Below are 25,520 nucleotides of genomic sequence, written 5' to 3'. Positions count from 1 at the left end.
TTGCTTTATAAGAAATGGTGTGTTGGAATATTTGGTCTATAAGAAGTAGTTAAATGGAAATAATGCTGAATTTGAGGTTAGAGGCCCTGGGTTCTAATCCTGTCTCAGTTACTACCCGGGCAAGTCACTTCACCTCTTGGATAGTTTTTTTTTTTTTCAGGTGGAAGATGAAGGGGTGAATGAAATGAGCCTTAAGATTCTTTTAAAATGAATGAAAACGACAGAACTTTATTAGTAGAAATAAGACCCAAACTTGAGGGCTATTTCATATTCTCTGATTAGGAAGGTTTCATAAACAGGGAGCAGAGAGCATGGGCTAGTGGGAATGCTGCCCTGCAGTATGCCAATGCTCCAGGACCTACCGTCTATGATGATGCAATTACAATAATATCAAAAGTGGGTTTCTTTAGGCTCAGAGCACACCAGAGGGACTGAGAACCTCACTGGGAGAAAGGCAGGAAATAGTTTAGATCCACTTACTCAATCTCCCTTGGACCTCAGTTTCCTCAACTGTAACATGAGGAAATTGGACTAAATGAGCTCAGGAAGGTCCCTTCCTGCTGGAGATCTGTGATTTTCTGACCCAGAGCAGTACTGACTCAGACCTAGGCTTCAGAGGTCATCTCATTCAGCCTCTAGAGGTGAGGAAACTGAGGCCCAGGGGAGGTTAGGTAATTAACCCAAGGCTCCACAGTGACAGAACTGGCTTGTAGATTCTCTGAATGTAGATCTACTTCCCTCTCTACTCTATGGCATTGCCACCCAATATTGCCCATCAGGGATCTAGAATTGGGAGAGAACTCAGAGGCCATCTCATCCAGCCTCTTTATTTTAGAGATAATGAAACTTAGGCTAGGGAAAGGTAAATGGTTTATTCAAGATCATCATAGATAGTAAGAAGAGGTGAGATTTGAACCCATGCCCTCCAAGTCCAGTCATTGAGTTTTTCTACTGTACCATACAAAGTCTGGTGCTTGATATAGACTTTCCTAGACGAGGGGCTGAGCCTTTTAGTTTCACCATAATCCCAACTAAATTAATAGTCATGGAATCTTAGAATTGAAAAGGCACCTCCAGGGTTGTTTAGTACCATCCATATCTGGACAGAGATTTGCATCTTTGTAATAATTAACATTTATATAGTGCTTACTATAAGCCAGACACTGGTAAGGGCTTCCCAGTAATCTCATTTGAGCCTCATAACAACCCTGGGATGAAGGTGCCATTATTATCTCCATTTTATAGAGGAAACTGAGGCAAACAGAGTTTAAGTGACTTGCCCAGGGTCACACAACTAGGTGTCCAAGGCTGAATTTGAACTCTGGTCTTCCTGACTCTAATCTTGGAGCTCTATCCACTGGGTCACCCAGACACTTACCACACCCCAGCAAGTTGCCTTCAGGCTTGAAGAATTCCACTGAAAGAGAACTCATGACTGAAATGGTTCATTCTACTTTTGGACAGCGTTGTGGTGGGAAGTTTTCCCTTAGAACTGAAATCTACCTTTGTCCTTAGAGTCTCCTCCTGTCTGACCAGTCCTCAGTCTCCTTTCCTGAATCTTCTTTAAGGTCATACCCATTAATCCTGGGTGTTCCACTAAGCTGTCCTAAATCTTCTGTGCTGTCTCCCTGGGTGATCTTATTAGCTCCTAAGGACTCAATGATCACTTCTGTGCAGATGATGCTCAGCTCTATTCAGTTCTTTCTCTGGACTTCCTCTCTCATATCTTCTGCTTCCTTTTGGCCATCTCCAACTGGCTGTCCCAGAGACACTTAAAACTCAGCATGTCTAAAACGGAATGCCTTAATCCCCCCCCCCCCAACTCTTCCTTCTTCTAAGCCTCCCTGTTACTGAGGGGACCATCATCTTTCGGCCACCCAGGCTTTCCGTCTCAGAGATGCTGTGAACACAGTGCAGGGCCTGGAGTCAGGAAGACTTGAGTTCAAATCCAGATTCAGAGACTTACTAGCTATATGACCCTGGGCAAGGTATTTAACTTCTGCTTGCCTCAATTTCCCCAACTATAAAATGGGGATAATAATAGCATCTCTCTCCCATGGTTATGTTGGGATAATATTTGCAGAAATGCTTAATTAGTGCCTGGAACACAGTAAGCACTGAATAAATGTTACCTACATTGTTCTAGACTCTTCACTTGTGCTCACCTTCCCCACCACCCATATCCAATCTATTGCCCAGTCCGGTCAATTCTACTTTGAGAACATCTTTTATAGACATTTAGACATGGGACTTTTCTCCTTCAGCGCAGGCCCTCGAATCAAGGCTCTCCCCACTCTCCCCCTCTTCCATTGAGCTCCAAAATGATCTTTCTAAAGAGCAGTCCTGAGCACAACTTCCCTATTCAATAAACTTGTCTGATTCCTTGTGGCTCCATTTGAGGTTTTCTTGGCAAAGATATTGGAGTGAATGGCCATTTCTTTCTCATTTTACAGATGAGAAAACTAAGGCAAACAAGGTTACCTGACTTGCCCAGGGTCACACAACTAGTAAGTGTCTGAGGTCAGATTTGAACCCAGGTAGAAGGGTCTTCCTGACTCCAGGCTGGCACTTCATCCATTGCATCACACGGATGCCCCATAAATTATAGGAACTTCCTATTGCCTCCAGGATCAAATAAAAACGTCTATTTAGCTTTTAAAGTGCTTTACAACCTGTTCTCTGCCAACCACTCCAGTCTTCTTTTTTTTTTAAACCTTTACCTTCTGTCTTAAAATCAGTACTAATTATTCTTATTATAGTAAGGTCTAGGCAATTGGTGATTAGTGACTTGCCTAGGGTCCAGGACCTCCTGTCTTCAGGCCTGGCACACTATCCACTGAGTCACCTAGCTGCTTCTCTCTCCAGTCTTCTTATACATGAACTTCCTCCATCCCTCAGAGGCATGGCCTCCTTGTTATTCCATGCACGTAACTCCATAGCTTGTCACTGGTCATCTCTCTTGTCTCATCTTGTCACAAGGCTTCCTTCAAGTCTCTTCTAAAATCATTAAAAAAAGCAACTCTTATCTTTCGCTTTAGAATCAATACTGTGTATTGGCTCCAAGGCAGAAGAGTAGTAAAGGCTAGGCAATGGGGGTTAAGTGACTTGCCCAGGGTCACACAGCTGGGAAGTATCTGAGGTCATATTTGAACTCAGAACCTCCTGGTTCTCAATTCACTGAGTCACCCAGCTGCTCCCTTCTTCTAAAATCTTACCGAATGCAAGAAGCCTCTCCTGAGGCCATTCAGGGCTAGCACCTTCCCTCTGAGATTATCTTTTATTTCCCCTGTATATGTCTTGGCTGTCCATAGCTGTTTGCATGTTGCCCTCCCCTATTAGAGTGGGAGCCTCTAGGGTCTCTGGAGCTTAGCCCAGTGCCTGGCACAGAATGGGTGCTCTATAACTTCTCACTGCTTTGTGGCTATTACTATTAGTCCTGCTCTCTGGAGCAGAGGTGAACAGAATGACTCTCCCTTCTTCATGGCAGCTTTTCAGACACTGAGGAATGACCATGATCTCTTTTCTGCTCTGCGCTGTAGAATGGGCAAATATATATCTTTCCCCTCTCAAGCCTTTTCCCCCGCCTCCTGAGTCCTTGTTCAGCGGATTGGCTTTGAGAGTCCATGGGCATTGGCTCATGGATTTAGAGCTAGCCAGGACCTTAGAGGTCCCCAAGTTCAACTTCTTCACTTGGCAGATGAGGAAAGGTAAAGGTCAGAGTGGGCAAATGACTTTTCCAAGGGGGCTCATGCCCTTTTGACCATGTGGAATAAACCAAGGACCATGGTTTCTTGTTCTTTATCAGACACGATCTTCACGGAAGCCCTGTTTAGTTAGATTCAGAATGTTTATTCTATCCTGGTCTTTGGTCTGTGAGTGAAACGTGGCCCATGCTGGTGGCCTTTTTCAGCATTTTTTTCCCAGGGAGACACAGTCTGTCTCTAGATCTGATCTTGGTCTTTCTGGCATAATAACCCTGGCAAGGGGAATTCTTGGGACAACAGAGAGTACCAGCAGCCAAGCTCTGACATTTGGGCAACCGTGGCTCCAGGAGAAGGTCTCAGATTTCTCAAAGGTTTCTTTTAATTCAAATAATGGCAAAAAAAAAGATTCACACTCAAGAAGAGTAATCTTCCTGACTCCAAGCCTGGCACTCTGTCCACTGTGCCACTGAGCCGCCAATTCCAAAGGACCTTAAGAGAGAGAACTGATGAATTCTGGGTGCAAATCGATGTAATTTTCTGACTTTATGTCTTTTACTCTTCTTTGTGATATTGCTAATACAGAAATGTGTTTTGTGTGATTACACGAGTATAAATGATATCATTGTTTTTGCCTTCTCAGTCTATGAAGAAGGGGTGTGGGAGGGAGAAAATCTGGATTCAAAATTTAAGAAGAATGTTTAAAAATTTAAAAACATAAAATAATGACCAGAAGATCAGGATCTAATGAAATGGGAACACAGGTCCTGCCTGTCTCTTTTGGAGCCCCAGCTCAGCTGGCACATGGCATACCTCCTCACATCTTTTAGAAAGATAGAAATTGTGTTCCTTTTGACAGAATTTTAAAATGAAGGTTTGAATTAATTTAGAATTAGAGAAGAGAAGACACAGGTAGACATGTAGCTTATTTTCAAGGAAAGCCATCTAAGCTAAAGCTCACTAGGTACAAGATAAAATATACCAATGGTGTCCCATAACCTGGCTTTCCTGCTAACCTTCACTTTGCTTTATTGCAATCATTATTCATTTCAGGAACCTAAAACCAGACTCGGGTTAAGGAGATGAAATGTATTCATTAATTTACAGATGAGGTAATCTGATGTGGTTAAAAGAATCTGAGACTGAAAGTCAAGGAGACTTAAGTTTGAGTCAAGGCTCTGACAAGAACATACTCCAAATTTCAAATTTGAGATTTTGTAAGTTTCATCATTGCTTATTGTTTAGTCCTTTTTCAGCCTTGTCTGACTTTTTGTGACCCTGTTTGAGGTTTTCTTGGCAAAGATACTTGAGTGGTTTGCCATTTCTCCCTCTAGCTCATTTTACAGATGAGGAAACTGAGGCAAACAGGGTTAAGTGACTTGTCCAAGGTCACACAACTAATAAGTGTCTTCCTGACTCCAGGCCCCAGTGCTCTATCCATTGTGCCACCTAGCTGTCCCTTCAACCCATAGATTCCGCTATGAGGTTTGTACCCCAACATTGCTATTGTTGTTCAGTCATTTTCCATTGTGTCAGACTCTTTGTGACCCATTTGGGGTTTTCTTGGCAAAGACACTGTAATGATTAATAATTTCCTTCTCCAGCTCACTTTATAGATAAGGAAACTAAGGCAAAGAGAGTTAAATGTCTTGTCCAGGGTCACACAGCTAGGAAATGTCTGAATCCAGATTTGAATTCAGGACTGAGTCTTTCTGACTCCAGGCTGGGCACTCTATCCTGTATCATCTAGCTGATGCCTTAATTATTTTTATTATTATTATCATCATTATTATGTAAAATATATTATATAGAAATAATAATTATTCATTAATAATTAATACCCCAACATTAATTCAATGTAAAATGAGCTCCTGTCCTCGACTACTTCCTTCTCTGGAGCTGGCCATCATTGCATCATAGATCTAGAGCTAGACTGGGAGGTCATCTGGCTCAACCTCCTGGTTTTAGAGGAGCCCCAGGGATTTCATGACTTGCCAGAGGTCATCAGTAGGACCAAACTGGGATTTAAACCGGAGTCCTCTGACTTTAAATGCAGCATTCTTTCACTGTAGCAGAGTATCCTTTACCAGGGTCTGGGCATAAAGGGACTCAATTAGTGTTAGTCTTTTTTGGGGAGGTTCCTTTTTTGCAGTTATCTTCAAAGGGAAAGAGAGGCATGGCCTGGTACACAGAGAGTTGGCTTCAGGGTCTCGAAGCCCTGGGTTCAAGGCAGTTTCTGAAATATACTGAGTATGTGAGCCTGAATAAGTCACTTAAACTCTCAATGGCTCCAGAAATCTAAGATTCTAAATTGCTGAGCAGTTTCAGCTCCACAGAATTAGGAAATTCCTATACCGTACCAAGGAAATCAAAGGTTCAAATCCAAAAAGTCCCCCAAAGGGAGGCAAGAACACTGTAGCACTTTGCCATAATAATTTAAGTATCTACAGCTCACAGATTACTATGTGTAGACTGAGTGACCTTCAATTTAGGCATCTGAACCACTTCCCTCTTTTGAAAATCAGTAAAACTTTACCATTTCTACTCATAGGACAACTCTCCCATTCTCTGGGATCTTTTCTTTTTTCCCTTAAAAAAAAAAAGAACACTCATTTCAGGGGCAACAAGGTGGCTCAGTGGATTGAGAGCCAGGCCCAGAGATGGGCCTCAGATGCTTCTTAACTATGTGACCCTGGGCAAGTCACTTAACCCCCATTGCCTAGCCCTTCCTGCTCGTCTATCTCAGAACCAATATTCAGTATTGACTCTAAAACAGAAGTAAGTTTTGGGTTTTTTTAAACCTCATTTTGTGTCTTAGCAACAACTCTAAGACAGAAGGCAAACAGAGTTCAGTGACTTGTTCAAAGCCACACAGCTAGGAAGTATCTGAGTCCAAATTTGAACCCAGGTCCTCCCAACTCCAGGCCTGGCACTCTATCCACTGTACTACCTAGCTGGTACCTCCCTGGAATTTTTTCAGTATCCCTAACAATGCCTCATCAGTGGCATCCATCAACATTGTCACCACATTAGGATGTTGGTCAACTGGGACTGGTAACTTGAACCACAGTAGGTGCTTTCTGATTATTTCCTAATTTGTCTTGGACATCCATTCCATATAACTATTTTAATCCTTTTTCCTAGACCTTAGGGTAGGTGTTTCCTTAGTAGAGAACTAAAAATTGAGCAGTCCTGCCTTTTTTCCATTGTCGGTCAGCACTGTCACAGTTCCCTATAGCAGCAGTCTCATCCTTTCTTTGATACTTTTCTGAACCAGATTCAAAAATTCCTTCTCTCTAACCAGCTTAATCCCCTGCTATGCGCTGACTCTCCCAATATCATTCCTTTTTATTTTTTAACTTGATACTAGGTATTGGTTCTAAGGCAGAAGAGTGGTAAAGACTAGGCAATGGGGGTTAAGTGACTTGTCCAGTGTCACCCAGCTAGGAAGTATTTGAACCCAGGACTCCCTGCCTCCAGGCTTGGCTCTTTTTCCACAGAGCCTAGGTGCCCTACAATTTCCCTTACCCCTTCCCCCCAAACCCTTACCTTCCATCTTCTAACTGATCTCCAGCCTCAAGTTTATCTTTTCTCCAATTTATCCTTCCTCCACTCAGCTGCCAAGGTTTTTCTTTTTCTTTTAAACTCTTACCTTCCATCTAAGAATTAATTCTGTGTATTGATTACAAGGCAGAAGAGGGGTAAGAACTAGTCAATGGGGTTTAGGTGACTTGCCCAGTGTCACCCAGCTAGGAAGTGTCTGAGGCCAGATTGAACCCAGGACCTCCCGTCTCTAAGCCTGGCTCTACTCACTGAGCCACCTTGCTGTCCCCTCCAATATCATTCCTAAAGGGCCATATTCTCTTTTGGCTGCTAGGTAGTACAGTGGCTAGACTGCTGGATATGGAGTCAGGAAGACTCCTCTTCCTCAGTTCAAATCCGGCCTCAGACACTCACTAGCTGTGTGACCCTGGGCAAGGCATTTAATTTTGTTTTCCTCAGTTTCCTCACCAAAAAAATGAGCTGGAGAAGGAAATGGCAAACCACTCCAATATCTTTGCCAAGATGGGGTCATGGAACGTTGGAGATGATTGCCAAAAAGTTCATCAACAAAACAAAAATTCCTTTTTGGTATTCATTCATTCAAGTTACCTGCCTTTGGTCAATGGCATTCCTGGGTATCTACAATGAAAGATGATTCCCCCTTTTCTTTCTCATAAAATGACCTGTGCCTGTATCTTGATAATTCATTGTTGGGAGCTTCTTATTGTCTTTGGGTTGCTTCTCCTCTAGAACTTTAAGTCACGGAATACTGTCTTTTCCATTTCTGAATTCATCATCTCAGAGAATGAGAGTTTGAAGGGATCTTAGACATTATTTTATTCAGGTACAAGTAAATATGGTCAATGTGGAGCAGCAATTGTATCCTACTTCTCAGTAGAAAGTGCCCTAATTGGATCTTTACTTCAGTCCCAGATCTGCTCCAACAAAGCATAAGGAAGATGGGCTCATGCACAAAGGGAGCCACTCTCCTGGGGGCTAGTGACTTTCCCACTAGGATTCGAATCTGCTGCTCCCAGCCTGGGTGGGGACCAAATAAGAGAATTGGGAGTGTTCATTTAGCCCATCAAAGAGAAACATGGTAGCTCTTTTCTTCAAGTATCTGAAGAATTGTCTTGTAGAACAGGGTTTCAGCTGGTTCTGCTTGTCCTCAGAATGGAGAATTGAGGAACACTAGGAGGAAGTTGTAAGACAGACCAATTTAGGCTCACTGAGTGAAAGGGCTTCCTAATAATGACAGCTAAACCAAAATGGAACCAGCTGTTTCTCCCAAAGGAGCTGGTTTCCCTTTCCTGGAGATTTTCAAGTAGAGGTTGGATAATCCTTTGTTAGGTGAGTTGGACTAGATGGCCTCAGAGATCTCCAAATCCTGCAATTCTTTAAATCACCTGATTTTACAAATGAGGAAACTGAGGGCCAAAGAAAGACAACAATCTGTCCATGGCCATGCAGGTAGTAGATATAGCAAAACTGGGATTCAAACACAGGTCCTCTGCTGCTGCCAAACCCAAGGCTCTTTGCAGGATACCATCGATGTCTTTGAAGTCCGCTCTCCTTAACTCAAGGATATACTTTAGATTATGCCTAAATTTCCCTGTTGGGCAGATGCAATGGATAGAATCCCAGTTCTGGAGTCAGGAATACTCATATTCCTGAGTTCAAATCCAGCCTCTGACATTTAGTTGTGTGACCCTGGGGAAGTCACTTAGCCCTGTTGGTTTCAGTTTCCTCATCTGTCAAATAAGCCAGAGAAGGAAATGGCAAACCACTTGAGGATCTTTGCTAAGAAAAATCCAAATGGGGTCATGAAGAGGCGGACACAACTGAACAACAAAGTTTTCCCTCTTTCTCTATAATTAATTCTAAGATCGCTCAGTCATTTCTTCCTAGGGTTCCCATAATTTCTATTTCAGCAGGCAGTTCCTTATAATTATTTATAATCTCTAAGGAAGTCCCTTCCAGCTCAACATTATATGGTTCCAAGTAGTCAGAGAGCTGAAAGAAGAGGGTTTGATGCCAGCCCACAAAATTTCAGAAAGCGAGTTTTTAGCTTTACCAAAGAAGTAAGAAGACTTCTACCCTCCCCAGCTTGGTTCCCAAGAGCCTAAGGCAGTGTTGTCCAAACTGATATGGCCATAGGATATCTTTGAAATACAAATATTGGCTGGGATTGGGGTTATGAAAAACTCTAGGATAAAGAGGAGTTTTGTAAAAATTGAGAATAAAATGGAGGAAATTGGACCCATTGGTAAATACTCATCAAACAAATGTTTTGGATGCCCAGAAAAGTTTATATTTAATATTTTGGAAGAAAAAATATGGCTAGCATCTAAAAGTTCTCCTGGAAATCTTATTCATATTGTATAGAACATCAAGGTCCCTTAGAGCCCAATTTGAACACATTGGCCTAAAAGCTGGTGAGAGTCTATCATAACATATCAGCCCAGTCTCTGAGGCTTCTGGTATATACTGCCCCTGACTTGACCTCCCAGTGATAGAGGCAATAGAAGCCATAGCAAGGGCAATGTTGAAACAAACAGCTGTCTTCAGTGATGTGGTCTTCTCTTTTCTTTTTTCCTTGCAGCAGCTGCTGGACATCAGGGAAAGCCTGTGACTGGAGAAGGAAGCACACAGTCCAAATCCTGCTCTATTCAGTAGTGCAAACCTTTGTATTGCTGCTGTTTGAACCTTCCAGATGGATGGCTCTAGAAAAGGGAGCCAAACATCGAAGGGGAAAGATGTCAAGTCAGCAGGAGGACGTACAACTTCTTGAGGAGAAAATAAATTTAGAATCATAGAATATTAGAGCTGGAGGGAACTCAGATAGTTTCAATCTACCCATTGATAGGGAAGCTGAGGGTTAGAGATGGAAGAGACTTACCCAAGGTTACACAAGTAGTTATGGCAGGATCTTCTGACTGAATGCCGTATGTAGAGAACATGATAGACTGAAAGATCAATAGATCAATAGATAGATAGGTGGATGGGTCGATGGATATGTAGATAGATGATATATGGATAAATAAATGAATAGATAAAAGGCTAGATCAATAGATACATAGATAGGACATTAATTACTTAATATGTGGTGCAAGGCACTGTGCTAAGCAATTAAAACAATTTCGCTAACATCAATGACCATCATGCTTTGCTTTGACACAACTGCTAGTTGCCTTTGCCCATTTTGCCTCCTGTTTTCTAGCCCTGGTTGTTTCCATTACTTGCTTGAACATGTGGGCTTGGGAGAACTTGGCTGGTAGCTACATATGCATTCTGAACAGAAAAATGAAAAAAAAATCAAGAATAACTCTATATTCAGGATAGCAGTTAGCCTTCAGGCACATTAAACATGCTCTGTGGTTTGAGGAAAAAAAAACATTTGATCTCCCATCTACTACCAACACTACCACTACCTGCTGATTTTCTCCAGACTCTCTTAGGTGTGAACAAGGACTTAAAATGTGATGAAAGGAACATGAAATTCAGAGGCAGAAGATCAAGCTTCATATCCAGAATCTGCTATTTATTAAATGCGTGACCTTGGGCAAGTCACACATATTTTCTCATCAACAAAATAAAAGGATGTATTAGTTTGTCTCTATCCAACTCTAAAGCCTATGATCCTATGAATCCAGGAGATAAACATTTGCAATAAAGAAAGGAGTGCTTGATGTGATAAAATTACTGGCAAGGAACTTTATATAGGGCCTCTCATGTCAGTGTGAGAATAACTCAATGCAGGAAAACTGGCCTGCAGTGCAAACTGGATGCACCCATGAGTCTTATATTTCACCCTTATCTTGATAAATCTTGTCTGAATGGAAAAAAATGCTGATTTGGTCATCAGATTTTGTGTAAACAGCACCATTGTTCACAGTTTAAAAAAAATTTTTTTTTAAGTCTATTGTGTTTTACAAATTTTCAGACACAAGAGGGAGTCCAAGGGAAGGAATATGGCACTCGAGTCACAATAGCATCACTATTTCCAATGGGTTTGCTGTTTTGGCCTAGATAGCTTGTGCCTTTGTTAGTACAACACTTCTCCCTCTCCATCTTGACCCAAAGTAAAGTTATTTAATAAGAAAGCAAGGAAAAATAAGTAGCAATAGAGCACTTTCCCCGAAGACGGAGGGCAGATTCTCCCATAAATCAACATATTGTCATGGAAAAAGTGGGCATGACAGGGACCATTCAAGGGAGTCATGCACATAAAGAACATGCATGATCAGGGGATACACATGGAAGAGCGACTCATACCTCTGATGATGCTGCAGGGCCACTTTTCTCTTCTGATGATATCCCAGGAAGCAGGTCACAGTGCAGTTCTAGGAACTGAACCCAAGTCTAGCCTTCCTAGCTCATTTGGCAATTTCAATTGACCTGAACTCTCTGGGGAGGGGGCTCCCATATTTAAAACATGGGCCCGAGATAAGGTGGTTTCTTACAAAGCCCTCTCTTGCCATATTCCTGTTTTCTCTCCCCTGGACAAAGTCCAAATGCTATATTCATAGAAGAAAGAATGAGAGCCAGCCCTGCAAGGGACTTGGGAACACAATATTAGAGACAGAAGGGCACTCAGGACACAGAAATGTTAGAGCTAGAGATCGTTTGAGTTCAAGTCTCATTTTACAGATGAGGCAACCCAAGCTAAATAACCTGCCCAAGGTCACATAGCTAATGAGTGATAAAGGGACGGCTCAAATCCAGACCTCCTACCTGCATCCCCCAGTGGAGTCCTTCGGGGTTAATGCCGTAGAGTCAGTCAGGTGTGCATCACGTGGTGTGCATCATGTGGCATACGTGGAATACCTATGGGTGGTCAGCTTGTGTACCTGTACCGAAATCTGGGTCCCACACACCGGCTGCCCCGACAGTTTCACCCACCCTCCCCCCTAGCCTCAGGATCCCACTCAGCCACAGGGCAGAGCTAATAAAGAAGGGTGTTGGCCATCCAAAAAAAGGTCCATGTGTTTTGTATTGTTTTTAAACACAGTAGTGTATTTGTTATAGTTTATTTATCGGCGATCACGTCACTATTTACAGTACATGAGCATAGAGAATCTACAGTCTTTGTGATGTAAACAATTAGCTCCATAGCTGGAGTTTGAAAAAAAGAAGCCCGTTCTGAAATATTTACAGAAGTTAAAATAGAACTTTATACTCACGGGATAATAATACACAGAGCAATTTGGTTAAATTATCTATGAAACTATAGAATCTGACAATGTAAAAATACAAGGAAACGTTTTTTCATTTAGAAGGTAGACAAGTAAATCACACTAGAAATAAAATAACAACAACAATAACAATAACAACAACAACAACAATAATAATAAAAGGCATAGGGACCCCTTGCCTTTGAAGGTTAAAGTATATTATATAAATAAGGACACATCCCAACATAAGCGGGAAAATATATAAAAACCTCTACCAATTAAAAAAAATAGCAAAACTAAAAACTTGATTCTCAATCATTAGCGGTGTCTTTTACAAAATTAAAATTGAGCTTTCTATTATAAATAACAAAGCAGATGTGTCCCTCTGTAGGTGAAATTCTTGCACCTTTCTCAAGAAATGCATCAACTGAATTTCTCTCTCTCATTCACACAAACACACACACCCATGCATGGGCACTCTTTGCTGCATTTATCTTTGCCTAGCTTCCTGATCAATAATGCCCCTAACTGTGCCCTTTGGGAGGGATGCAGATCTCAGCTCAGGGAACCATCCCCAGGTTCTAGCCCATGATGGAAAGAGGAAGGCTTCCCTTGGCTCAATATTGCTGAGGGTTGTCGAGGTTGGGCTGGGCTAGGCTGCCACCTGACCCCTAGAGCCAGGGATTAAAGCTCACCTATAGACAGAGAGCATCATTCCATCAGAGTCAGAGTTCCTGGGACGGCCTAGGAGGCCCCGGCGAAGATTTCAAAGCTAACCTTAGGATGCAAGGCTGGTTGGGAGGGATGGGGACGGATGGTGAGCAGAATTCCCCAAGGATCTAGGAAGACTGCCCTCACCTGGGGCACTATAGGAAGGACCCTTCTCCCCTAAGATAAGCTGCCCAGAAAACCAAGTGGACCATCTCCTTTTCTACCAAATGCCCACATCAAGACACCTCTGGGATTCCCAAAGCCTTCTTGAGAGGCTATTTTATGACTTTTTATTCCTAACCTGAAAGCATCAGAAAAGCTAGTTAAATACAAAAAAACCCCTTCACCGCCTTCTTCACTGTAGCCAAATATTCATCCAGCACCTATTACATGCTCATGAGCTCTCCAGGACATGGGAAAGAACAGGCCTGGCCCTGCTTAGGTTTGGAGAAGCCTTAGGCTCCCCCTCCATCCCTAGTTTCTTTCCCTCTTTGGGGGGACAGGTGAGCTGTGCAGAGTGGTCACCCTAAGGATACCAGGATTTAGACTTGCTGGTATTGCACTTTGGGGGAAAGCTGCTTCATATACCATGGACTCTCTACGGAGGTTCAGGTTTGGTCCCCCATGTCCACAGTGGTGATTAGTGCATTTGAAAAGATAGTGAAATCCATGGAAAATCTACAAAGGGAATGATTTCTACGTCCCTTGATAACTAGTGTTCTAATGGGCTCTGCCGTCCTCAGCTGGATGGAAAGCAGAAGGGAGAAATGGGATTTCCACCCTCCCGCCCCCTGTATACTTTACATACCCTGCATTTATCCTCTTTTGGCCTTATCGATCAATAATCAATCAATAAACATTTATTAAGCGCCTACTATGTGCCAGGCACTTTAGTAAGGCAAAAATGTTAACAAATTCCAAGAGGCAGGCCCTATGGAAAATGCCCATGAGCTGATCATGACTCCAGGAAAAGTGAAATATGAGTGGTTTCTAGGCCCCCTCAGGTGAGTGGATAATTGAAAATTGAGGTCTTTCTGTATTTAAAAGTCAAGAGGGCAAAGGATTTTAAAAGCTGGGACCTACGGGTTTTTGTTTTATTTCATTTTGGTTTTGGAGTGGGCCTCTAATTTCATCAGTGCCAGGACCTCCTGGCTGATGTAGGTTGGCCATTCATCGGAAACTCTGAGCCTTCATGAGCTTCTTGGGGCCACTGGTATATTGAGGCACCTGCCCATGATTACAGGATCTGGCTAGCATGTGAGAGACAGGACTGGAACCCTGGTTTTCCTGATGCCAAGGCCAGGAGCAATCCATCCACAGGGCTCTGTTGTCTGTCCCTGGAGGGGAAAATCTAATATGACAAAAAGAGGACCCACTCTGTGGTCCGCAGGGCTGGGGCTGAAGTTCTGATTGCTACTTACTATGTCCTGGGACAAGTCACTTCATCTCTTTCTATCTCTCTTTCTACGTCTGCAAAATGAAGGGGTTGAACTAGATCTCGAGGGTCCCTTCCAACTCTACCTTGTATGTTCTGCAGATAAGGTAACGGTCCACACGTAACAGGGAATTGGAAGGAAGCCCATGTCTAGCTCTGACGATGTTAACCAATTCCAAGAGGCAGACAAACGTTGCGTCTTTACAAAAACAGCTACCAACACATGCAGAATAACTGATGAATCATCATGTTCCACCTATAGCTTTTCTAGATATTTTCTAACCATCTAAAAGCAATGTCTGAAAAATCTTGTTCAACGATGCAAATTTTAAACAACAAGCAAACTCCTAATGGGGAAAGTTTCCCAAGGTGCAGGCTGTGTGAGGAGAGAACAGAAGCTCTCTGGATATAACCTTCCCATGAATGCATTCACTGCAGGTAGGCATCTCTGAATGTTGTCCTCTCACATCATCCTTTAAGAGGCTATGGCTTAAGCTCTGAGGAGGCCTCCTCCATACAGGAGTAAAAATAGCTGGTTCCCTGCCTCTCGGCTGACTGACTCACTGGGAGTATTCATTCCGAGGATTAGAAATGGCCTAAAAGCTAAAAACGAGATTAAGGAAAGCAGGTAGAAGCCTCTCTTGCCTTCACTATGGCTTGGTCTACTACGAGCAGCTCCAGAAGGGAGTGGAGAATATTATCAGAGCAGGATAGAATCTTGGGGATTGTCTGGTCCAATTCCTACCACCCCCCTGGCTACAACCATTTTACAGGGGACTTAAACTGAGGTCCACAGAGGGGAAGTCACTTGTTTCGGTTCGCTCAGCTAGAGTGAAATCATTCGTTTCCCCAAAGGGTGTTCTCTCACTGAGAGACTGGCTTTACAGTAAGTGCTTTCCAAAGTCCTTCACTCTCTTCCAAAGTTGCTAGGCATACTTTCATTTCTAGATTCTATTATTGGGTATTCTTACAAAGAGAGCTGACAAAGTGCTCAAACAGGTGTGATTTTCCTCTGTATAACCCCCAAATGAGGTGGTTTCCAGTCTGGCTTCTTCTTTCCTTCACTGGCACTCACCACCACTTGGGAGCATCTCTCCTCTCTCCAACTTAACCCCTGGTATTGTCAGAGAGACAAATAGGACCTTCCTTGGTTTAATGCTTTTATTAAAGTGACCTTCTGGCTTGCCAGAAAGTCACCCAGGTCTACTTCCAAAAGCATGAAGTAATTGGGCTCCAAAAACTGGGAAGACAAGTACTACAAGAGCAATGAGCTCAAGCTCCTATTGCTTTCCCTTTAGCTCTATAGTGCAGTGGTGTTGGGGGAGGAAACATGAACTTAGAGTCACTAGGAAACCTAGGTTTGCATCTTAGCTCTGCCAATAAATAACCTTGGACAAATCACTTAACCTCGTGGAGCCTCACTTTTCTCTTCGGCAAAATGGGAGATAATACTTGCACTCTGTACTTTATAGGCTCACCATGAGAAACATACTTCATAAATTGTAAAGTGCTCTAGAAGCTGGATTTATTATTTTCTTTACAATATTGTTCCAGATTCAGCAAGGAACACTTGAGTCCATTTCTCCTTTGAAATGCAAAAGGATACGTTTAGCGGGACCAGATCCAACATATTGCACAATGCTATGGACTTTTTTTCCCCTTGGTCAATCTAGCGCAGAGAGGAGTCCCACTCCTTTGGCCAAGAAAATGAGGAAGTCTTCCTTCCCCTCTACATGCAACTCCTTCCCTTGAAGGCTTTGGCTCTCTGAGCTCAGGAAAGCTTCTCCAGCTTAAGGAGAGCAAACCTCAGAGGACCCCTTGCTCTAGCACCCATCGCTATTAACAAAGTACATGGGGATGGCTGTTTCACTTTAGCATTATAATTTCTTTTAAAGTCTCCAGGACAAGCTTCAAGTATAGTACTGGCAGCAACTAAATACTCTGTCCTTCACCAACCCCAGACAGGTAGTTCTGGACATCCAGCAGGACCCTAGCTGCTGACCTTCAGACCTCTGGGCCTCCAATGGCCCACCCTCCCCATGGGCACCAGTGTGCATATTGCATAAGTCTTGGAGAAGTCTCTCAAAACTATTTTATAGGCTCTAGGCATTAAAAAGACCACTTATTGCATCTCTTCCTAAATTAGGACTTGAGTATGGATTGAGTCTTTGAATCATGGGACCTTCTCTTTCCTCTTGCACAATTGATGGCACCGTTGCTTTCCTAAGCCTGGGTTACCCCCTAACTCCAGCTGCATTCCACCACTCTGAGATTCTAAAGCAGATGCAGATACCCTGGATGGACCCTTGGCTGCACTCAATCCATTCATATTCTTTCCATTTTTGATGCATTTTCCTTCTGCAACCAGAGCCCAGGTGTGAGCTTTGATTCAGCCTTGTGCTGAGGAAGGAGATGGAAGAATTCCACTTAACGGTTTTGTGTTTTTTTTTGTTTTTTTTTTTAAACATCAGCACAGCACAGAGACGGATAGCACTGCCCATTCCTAGATGGGGAGGGGGGGAGGGAGGCTATCAGACACAGTCCACAGAAAGCGATGTCATGGCAATCACATGTAAACATCATCATGGGGAGGGAGGAAATACGAGGACAGGAAAAAGGCAAAGCTACAATGAGGTGGCGGCCAGAGGCGACAAGAGGCTCACTCACTCTGGGTTTCAGCTGGAGGTCTGGGGGGAAAGGGTTGGGAAGGGTTGACCATAACATGAGGAATAACTGGGTACCAGGCTCTGGTCTTTTGTGGGAAGCACATAAACTCAGGGTATCTGGTGACATGATGGAGTCACAATGATGAGTGGGGAGTCCAGAGGATTATACTTTGGCAGGCAGAGATGACTTGAGAACTAATCCTTGACCATGGAGAAACAAGTAACTTAATTACTAAAAAGAAGATCTGGAGGTCAGGCTTCCCCTTCACTACTCACTTTTGTCTCCCCACAAACCTGCTCTCAGCAATTTCCTTCACACAGAGGTCAGAACAACTCTTCCCAGGAATATGGATGTGTTTACAGGAATTACAGCTGTAAGCTATAAGGGAAGGTCTTAAATGATTAGATTAGAGAATGTGAAAGCTAGAAGGGATATTAGAAAAGAGAACAGAGAATATTGGTCCTGAGGGGGCCAGAGGGAATCATCTAGTTCAATCTTGTCATTTAATAGATGGGGAAAGCTGAGGCTGGCTAGTAGACTAAAGTAAGGTCTTTCCATTGGAACAGATGACCTCCTTCTCAGTTGCCTAACATTTCAGGCAGTGGCGGCAGAAGGCGGTCCCTAGAGTGAATGCCTGTAGTTCCAATAGAAAAGTGAGTGACTAACTCAAGGATCAGCCCATGGTTGAATGTCACCTGTTCCAGTCTTTAGCATTCATGTAGCTTAATCTCAGAGAGTGCTTCTTGGCACAAGTTAGAATAAAGAGGGATTGTGAAGGTGATTTGGATGGGCTTTCTGCCTCCTCTATGGAGGAGTTAATATTGTAACTTCATCCATAAGGATCTCAGTTACCACACCTCAGATCAGAAATGATGCTTGCTCTATTTTTTCTAGATCATATTACAACAAAGTTCAGGAATCCTCTTCCACATGTTTAGCTGACTGGTTTTTTGAACCATTTCTCTGGCATTAGGTGAAATGCTGTTCCAAGAGGCAGTGGGTGCCAAGGGAACGATGTTTTAAATTATTATATCACAATAATCAGTGTCAGAGCAGAGTTTCATTAACATATTAAGCATGTAATCATGAAATGACATTGGTCAGGGCAAACTTATCTAGGACACGCCAGCGGTAAGAACTGAGCATTAGCTAGCAACAGTTTCCTTTGTAAAACTTGGGTAAAACCTGCCATGAGAGCCACAATCACCCCAGAATTGTGATAACTGGGTTTGGACATGATTGGTTCTATTTTGGGGGAACCCTCCTTCCCCAGGCTGGCTACTGGCCCAGTAGGAGAGGTAGTGGATATGGGCAGTGCTGAGCTGATGCTGTGTTTTCTAGCCTGGTAAAACCCTCAACTTATGGCCTGCCTCATGGAAGGGAGATGAAAGAGAGCTGAGAAGAAAGGGCTTCTACGGAGACCGTGCCACTGTACTAGAGTTTCTGAGATTTACGTGGAATCTAGACAACAGCCCAGGACCTAGTAGCTAGGGCCCATGGACTAAATTTTATAAGGACTAATGATTCTTGGGGACTGGGTACAAGGAGCGGAGAAGCTTTGTCTCAACTAGGGGGAGCTTCCACCAAGATTCCCTTCTCACTTGACTTTTTTTGTGTCTAGGATCTTCTCAGATAATCACAAAACATGCTCTTTATCAAAGCTCCACGATCTGAGTCTTTTGACAATATTAAGAAAATTAGCTACCAATTCCCAAAAGGTTCTTTCTGGCATCCGTGAACAAATGTCCACATCTTGTGGTTGGGATGGCTGTAGCCTGGTGCCATTTGAAGACCACTGAGATTAGCATCAGCTCTTCACAAAGCCCAGTAACTAGACTGCAGGTAGATAGGCTAGGGGTAAGGACTGGATCTGTAATTTTACTGGCAGAAGGACCTCCTAGTGAAGAGGCTCCCTCTGCCAATGAAGGTCATCACTTTCTCTGAAACTTGCAGCTTTAGAGATTTGCCTACAGCTGAGAGAGGGACTTGTGCAGGCTCCTGTGGCTAGCGTATGTCAGAAGTGGACTTGAGTCTTCCTGGCTTTGAGGCTTGCTCTCATCTCTAAGACATCACACCGTTGCTCTCGTTGCAAAAGGGCAGTTTCAGTAAGTATCATTATTTGTGGCAGCTTAAAATTTATAAGTGCTCTAAAATGGTCTGGATCTACTGGGTTTGTAGTGATGGGGAGTTTGGCATAGTTCCCTGTCTGGTAGGCAAATAGGAGGGTGAATGAGAATCAGAGTGGACTTTCAGGCCACAGGTATGTATCATATTGACAAGAAAACCCCATGGACTGTATTGGCGTGCTATGGTCCACGGGATCACGAAGAGTCAGACACGACTGAATAACAACAAATATATGACAGCTAACCAGTCCAATTGTGATTGAAACTGCACAACATGAAGGCTTGCTCTGAACTCTTCCACTTCCATCAGGGACACAGTCTCACTCTGGACCTTTGGCCATTGCTCTGGAGGCTATCAGTTGGTCTACCACCCAAAGTAGCCAGTGCAAAGTCGTGGGCTGGGATGATGTTGGGCAGAGAGATGGAGAGGACTGGGATGGGTAAGGATAAGGTTTGGAAGATGGGCTGGTGACAGATGGAGGCTTCACACAAATGTCCATCCAGCCTCCTGCTCCAGGGAGGAGATGAAGTCCAATGGGGTCTCAACCCCTCCCTGATTTCCCTCCTTCCTTCTTTTCTTCCCTCCCTCCCGGGGCCAGCCGGGAGTCCATCAGCACAGTGGCGAGCACCTCATTACAGTGCATAGTTAGAGATCCAGGAAGCGGCACAATGAATTAGTTCGAAGTACAGTACATCTGAGCCATAAATATGGTATTTTAAGTATATACTTTTTTTCTGCAATTAAAAATTAGTTTATAGTCCTGATTCTATTCACAAGTAACAATTTTATCATCACACACTACAGACAGAAAATGTGATGGGAACACAGCTGTAACTCCACAATGGGAACTGGGGGGGTTGGGAGTCAGGGGGAGGTGGGGCTGGGTGGCAGAATGCTTACAGACGCACCCAAAACAACCAATCTGAAGCGAGGATACTAAAGTGTGGCAGTGGAACATCAACACCATGGAAACTCACAAACAGAAGCAGCTTTGTTCAATGTAAACATTGATTTATAGGGACAGCAGTCTCAGTTTCTCTCTCTCTCTCTCACTCTCTCTCTCTCTTTCTCTTTTTTCATATACTTAATTTCTTTGAAAACGTAAACATATTGGAAGGGCCTTGACTGAGGTATTGAGGTATTCCTCTAGGGTTAAGGCTGTTATCGATGTAGGCTTCTCTGGGCCTCCTTCAGCAAGCTGTCAAAATCCATGGCTTCATACTTGTTTTTCACCGAAGCCGGGGAGGCCTCTTCTATATTGGAATCTGAGGAGGGCAGGGACAAGAGGAGGAGTGAGCAACTGGACCGAGGCCATGTGGCATGCCACATGCCACCTTGGATCAGCCCATGGCTAACTGTGGTTAGCCACAAACTGATGGGGGGTTCTAAAGGGTAGGATGAGGGGGAAGGCTGGGATCATCTTTTCTGAGGTCAGCCTCTATGGTTAGGGAGGGTCCCCAAACAGTGTTCCCTTAATAACTCTAAAAGTCCTTCTTTGCCTCAAAGAAAGTTGGAGCTAGAAGGAAGCTTTGAGATAACCTGCTGTAACACTCATTTTATAAATGGGAAAACTGAGGACCAAAGAAATGAAAGAATTTGATCAGAATTTGTAATAAGTGACAAAGCCAGGATTAGAATCTAGTTCTTATTACTTTTAAGACAGTGCCCTTTTCACTACCCTAAAGTGGCTATCCCTAGATGTATAAGAACTCTTGGCAGTTCCTATGTAGGTATGTTTAAATGGTCCCAAACCTTTGGAGAAGCAGTTAATATTTCAAGGGGTACCATGTTGGGTGGCAGAGGAGGTCATGAGTCCTGTAAATGGAATCTTGCCCCTAGTGGCAAGTAAACATGGGAAACATGAGCTATTCTTAGGATCTGAGTATAGCATCCATTTTAGAGGCTGATAATTCTGATCTTTTTACCCTTGTGTCCTCAGCTACTAAAAGGATCAGGAGAGGTACAAAGACCTTTTGAAGGGGCAGTGAAATCAGTATCCATTTGGAGATAGAAGCCCTAAAGTAATAGAAGTTTCTTCAAACATAATTTTTCCCTCTGAACACAGCCCAGGGAATGAGAATAGGGTAGGGCAAAAGGGGAAATTGGCTAAGCCTTGCCTTCTAAGTTTGTGGACTGACTGCAGCCTTACCAAAGTTAGTGCATCTGGTCCAGAAGAATTGCCCAAGGCCCCCATAGCTCAACTGGAAGAAGGGTTCGTTGCACTTCCTCAGGGCTGCACCATTCCTCAGGGACAAGGCTGCATGCTCTGAACACCGATAGGTAATAAAACCATCTTTCTCACCCCTGGAGAACAGAGCAATGGAGAGATGTAGGTTACCCATTAGGAAAAGTCAATGGTCAATGCTGGTCTTTAGGTAACCCATAAAAATAGGCATAATCGAATGAATAACTGACATTCATATGGTGCTTTAAGGTATGAAAAGCAACTTATACATATGCTTTCATCTGATACTCACAACAACCCCAGGAGACAAGTACTCCAAGTATTATTCCCATTTTTAGATAAGAAAATAACTTCATTCAAGGTTATGTGACTTAACGCTAGGCATATATACAACCAATGGTCTCAGATGAGATTCAAACTCAAATATCTCTTAGTTCCAAGATCAGGTCTCCACTGCAATAAACTTTTAGTGGAACCAAGATAAGTGTCCTATTGTTGTTCATCCTTCACTTCAAAAAGGACCAATAATATTACAGGGTGAGAGTTTGAATTTTACACAGATTTAAATGAGGCAGAGCTGCACAAAGTCATCCATCTCACTCTCCCTTCCAGAGTCATCAAAGTCCCTTGACAAGAAAAAAGTTGGAATGATTGGTGATGGTTCAGGATGCAGTGGATGACCTCTTCAAAGTCTGACTAAGCTCTAAGTTCTTCATAGTGCCTGCTTCAGCCTCCTTCACGGCCACTGGAACAAACTGTTCTTATCCATTTATTCTGCTGGAGAAGAAATCTTCACAGACTTGGGGTAGATAGCCTCCTGATTCACCAGTGGGTTTCAGGCTTGTCAACCTGGTTAGCTTGTCTGCCAAGATAGTTTTCACCAGGGTGTGGCTGCTGCTGCTCATGCTACAGCTTCTTGGGGCTGCAGGTGAAAGTGGGATGAAAGATGGACCCCAAAGGTAGATGAGCAACGCTGAAAAGGTTTTGGCAAGCATTCCTACCAGAAGTGCTAGGCTTTCCACCCTGGTGTCCTGAGGGTTATCAGAGGAAGGATCTGATTTCTTTTCAGGCAATAAAGTAGCAGCATTAGTTATTATATAGTTTTATTTTAAGAAAGTTCCCTAGGTATCAGGGATCCAGAACACTGTGTAAATGAAAACCTGGTCTTCTTCCCTTCTAGTCATCACGATGGAAATAACAACACTTTCCACTGACATGGTTCTTTCCATCTATAGAACTCAAGTCTCTTTACTGCCAGGACTCGGGTCAACATGAATTTTGTACTAAAGCTATAGTCAGAGAAGAGCAATTAGGACATATATCATATCAGTATAATATAAAGGACATGAAACACAACTGAATTGTCATGCTGTCGGATTGGGAGTTCCCAGAGTGGTGTAGTCACATTGCTATGAGTCACATGGGATTTTAGGGACAATAGAGGGAGGAAGAATATACTTCTACTATTGTTGCTTTAACTCCAGGGCCCCTATTGCTGTGCCTTCCAATGAAAAAAATCAGCCTGCTCAACTCCATTAACTCTTTTTTAAAAAAAAAATCCATACCTTCTTAGTATCAATTCTAAGACAGAAGAATGGCAAATCTGGAGTTCTATCCACTGTACTACTCAGCTGCTCCTCCATTACCATTTTTTTTAAATTGTTACCTACCATCTTAGAATCAATGCTATGTATTGGTTCCAAGGCAGAAGAGTGGTAAGAGATAGGCAATGGAGGTTAAGTGATTTGTCCAGGGTCACATAGATAGGAAATATCTGAGGTCAAATTTAAACCCAGGACCTCCCATCTCTAAGGTTGGCTCTTAAACCACTGAGCCATCTAGCTGTATCCCAACCCCTCTATTAACTTTTTTTTTTTTAAACTCTTACCTTCTGTCTACACAGTACATAGTATTTGGTTTTAATTCAGAAGAGCATATTAAGGACTAGGTAAAGGGAGTTAAGTGACTTGTCCAGAGTCACACAACTAGGAAGTGTCTGAGACCAAATTTGAACCTAGGTCCATTCCCCTCCCTCCACCCCCACCCCCCCCATCTTTAAGCCTAGCTCTCAAACCACTAATTCACCTGTTTTTGATGTACTGATGGCATTCAATTCTGAAGTTTAGACCATTGGGGAAGAAAAGTCTTTTTAGAAGAGCACAAAACATTTGAACTTTCTACATGCCAACTCATCCACCATCTCAGATAAAAGTTAGTCAATTGACTACAAAAAGCAAAGATAGAGCCTGAGAGAAAATAAGACTTTCATCACATCATATATAGCCAGAGGTTTCAGTCAATTATTTATCCGGTCATAGTTATGAATAACCATATGCTTGGAGGTCCAGGAAACTCTAGAAGTTTCATGATCTTCCTAGATTCTGAGTGGTAGTTAGGAAATTCTACTCTTCAAGTTTACATAGCTAATTTCTCCAGGATTTAGCACATGTTAAACTTTATAATGACCTAGAAATAGGCAATTTATATATTAGGTAAAGGATATCTTCTTGAAGATAAGCTACATCCACTAGAGGAGGAATGTTGGCATCAGCAAATTGAAGAGGGTGAATGATGAGTCAGCTTTTTACTTCTTTCTGTGTTTGGGAGGCTGATAACTAAAACTGAAGCTCTGTCTTTATAGGAGTTTAAGGTTTTTTGTTCTTCTTTTTTTAATTAAGTTTATTTATTTAATTAATTAATTTAGAGTATTTTTCCATGGTTACATGATTCATGTTCTTTCCCTCCCCTCCTCCCACCCCACTCCCATAGCCAACAAAGCAATTCCACTGGATTTTAAATGTATCATTGATCTAGACCTCTTTCCATATTATTAATATTTGCAATAGTGATCATTTAACATCCCCAATCATAACCCCATCAAACCATGTGAGCAAGCAGTTGTTTCTCTTCTGTGTTTTTACTCCCACAGTTCTGTCTCTGGATGAGGATAGCGATCTTTCTCATAAATCCCTCAGAATTGTCCTGGATCATTGCATTGATGCTAGTAGAGAAATCCATTACATTCAGTTGTGCCATAGTGTCTGTCTCTGTGTATAATGTTCTCCTGGTTCTGCTCCTTTCACTCTGCATCAGTTCCTGGAGGTCGTTCCAGTTAACTTGGAATTCCTCCAGTTCGTTATTCCTTTTAGCACAATTGTATTCTATCACCAATAGAGACTACAATTTGTTCAGCCATTCCCCAATCAAAGGGCATTCCCTTAACTCTTAATCAGAAATATTTACTAAACAGGAGATGGAGTAAGAATAATGATCACATAATAAGGATCACTGTTTACTTTAGTTCCTCAACTGTAAAATGAGCTGAAAAAAGAATTGGCAAACCATTCTAATATCTTTGCCAAGAAAACCCCAAATGCGGTCATAAAGAATCGGACATGACTGAAAAATGGCTGAACAACCAACATTCCATCCATAAATTTAGAACACTTCTACTGATGTACCATGTCGAGATTGGGGGTGGGGGTTGACAACCTTATAGAATCATAGAAAAGAGGCATCTCTTGTACACAGACCATATGTGCTCAGGATAACTCACGACTCTGGTCTGTGGGCCTTAAAAGCAGTTCACTGGTTGACAAGACTGCTTCCTCAATGGCTGCTCTTTGAAGCCTCTCCTGGGCACCTCTATCAACCTGCTGAGTAGGGCTGCCTCTCTGCTGGCTGTTCCAATTGAGTTGTTCCTTTTCAGGGCTGTTAAACTATTATTAGGCTCTTTCAGCAAAAGCAGAAAACCTTAAAGCTGAGATCTTCCTAATTTCTCTAGGTTGCCTCCCTTAGCTTGGCTCTGACTTCTTTTTGAAAAACCCTTACCTTCCATCTTGGAACCAATATTATGTGTTGGTTCCAGGGCAGCAGAATGGGAAGGGCTAGGCAATGGGGGTTAAGCGACTTGTCCAGGGTCACACAATAGGAATTATCTGTGTCCAGATTTGAACCTAGGTCACCCCTCCCTCCCC

The 25,520-nt window shown here is 42.8% G+C and overlaps 2 protein-coding genes across 4 annotated transcripts in view; one reads left to right on the top strand and one right to left on the bottom strand.

Moving 5' to 3' along the window:
• The window catches only part of PDE6A (phosphodiesterase 6A), a 107,950-nt gene extending 95,738 nt beyond the window's left edge, over positions 1-12,212 (top strand). The window contains exon 22 of the mRNA XM_056811456.1: positions 9,847-12,212. Within this exon, the coding sequence (XP_056667434.1) occupies positions 9,847-9,920 (74 nt within the window). The 3' untranslated portion in view covers positions 9,921-12,212. The remainder of the gene's footprint in view (positions 1-9,846) is intronic.
• A 20-nt stretch (positions 12,213-12,232) lies between these two features.
• Positions 12,233-25,520, bottom strand: part of PPARGC1B (PPARG coactivator 1 beta) — a 178,801-nt gene continuing 165,513 nt past the window's right edge. For all 3 annotated transcript variants that reach the window (XM_016422776.2, XM_016422779.2, XM_056811455.1), the window contains exons 11-12: positions 21,508-21,662; positions 12,233-20,623 (exon numbers count right to left, since the gene is read on the bottom strand). In XM_016422776.2, the coding sequence (XP_016278262.1) occupies positions 20,520-20,623; positions 21,508-21,662 (259 nt within the window). In that variant the 3' untranslated portion in view covers positions 12,233-20,519. The remainder of the gene's footprint in view (positions 20,624-21,507; positions 21,663-25,520) is intronic.

This window comes from Monodelphis domestica, chromosome 1, assembly GCF_027887165.1.
Source record: "Monodelphis domestica isolate mMonDom1 chromosome 1, mMonDom1.pri, whole genome shotgun sequence".
NCBI classification, from domain to species: Eukaryota; Metazoa; Chordata; class Mammalia; order Didelphimorphia; family Didelphidae; genus Monodelphis; species Monodelphis domestica.
The sequence above is the reverse complement of the archived record's forward strand: the minus strand, read 5'-3'. Positions and strand labels throughout refer to the sequence as shown.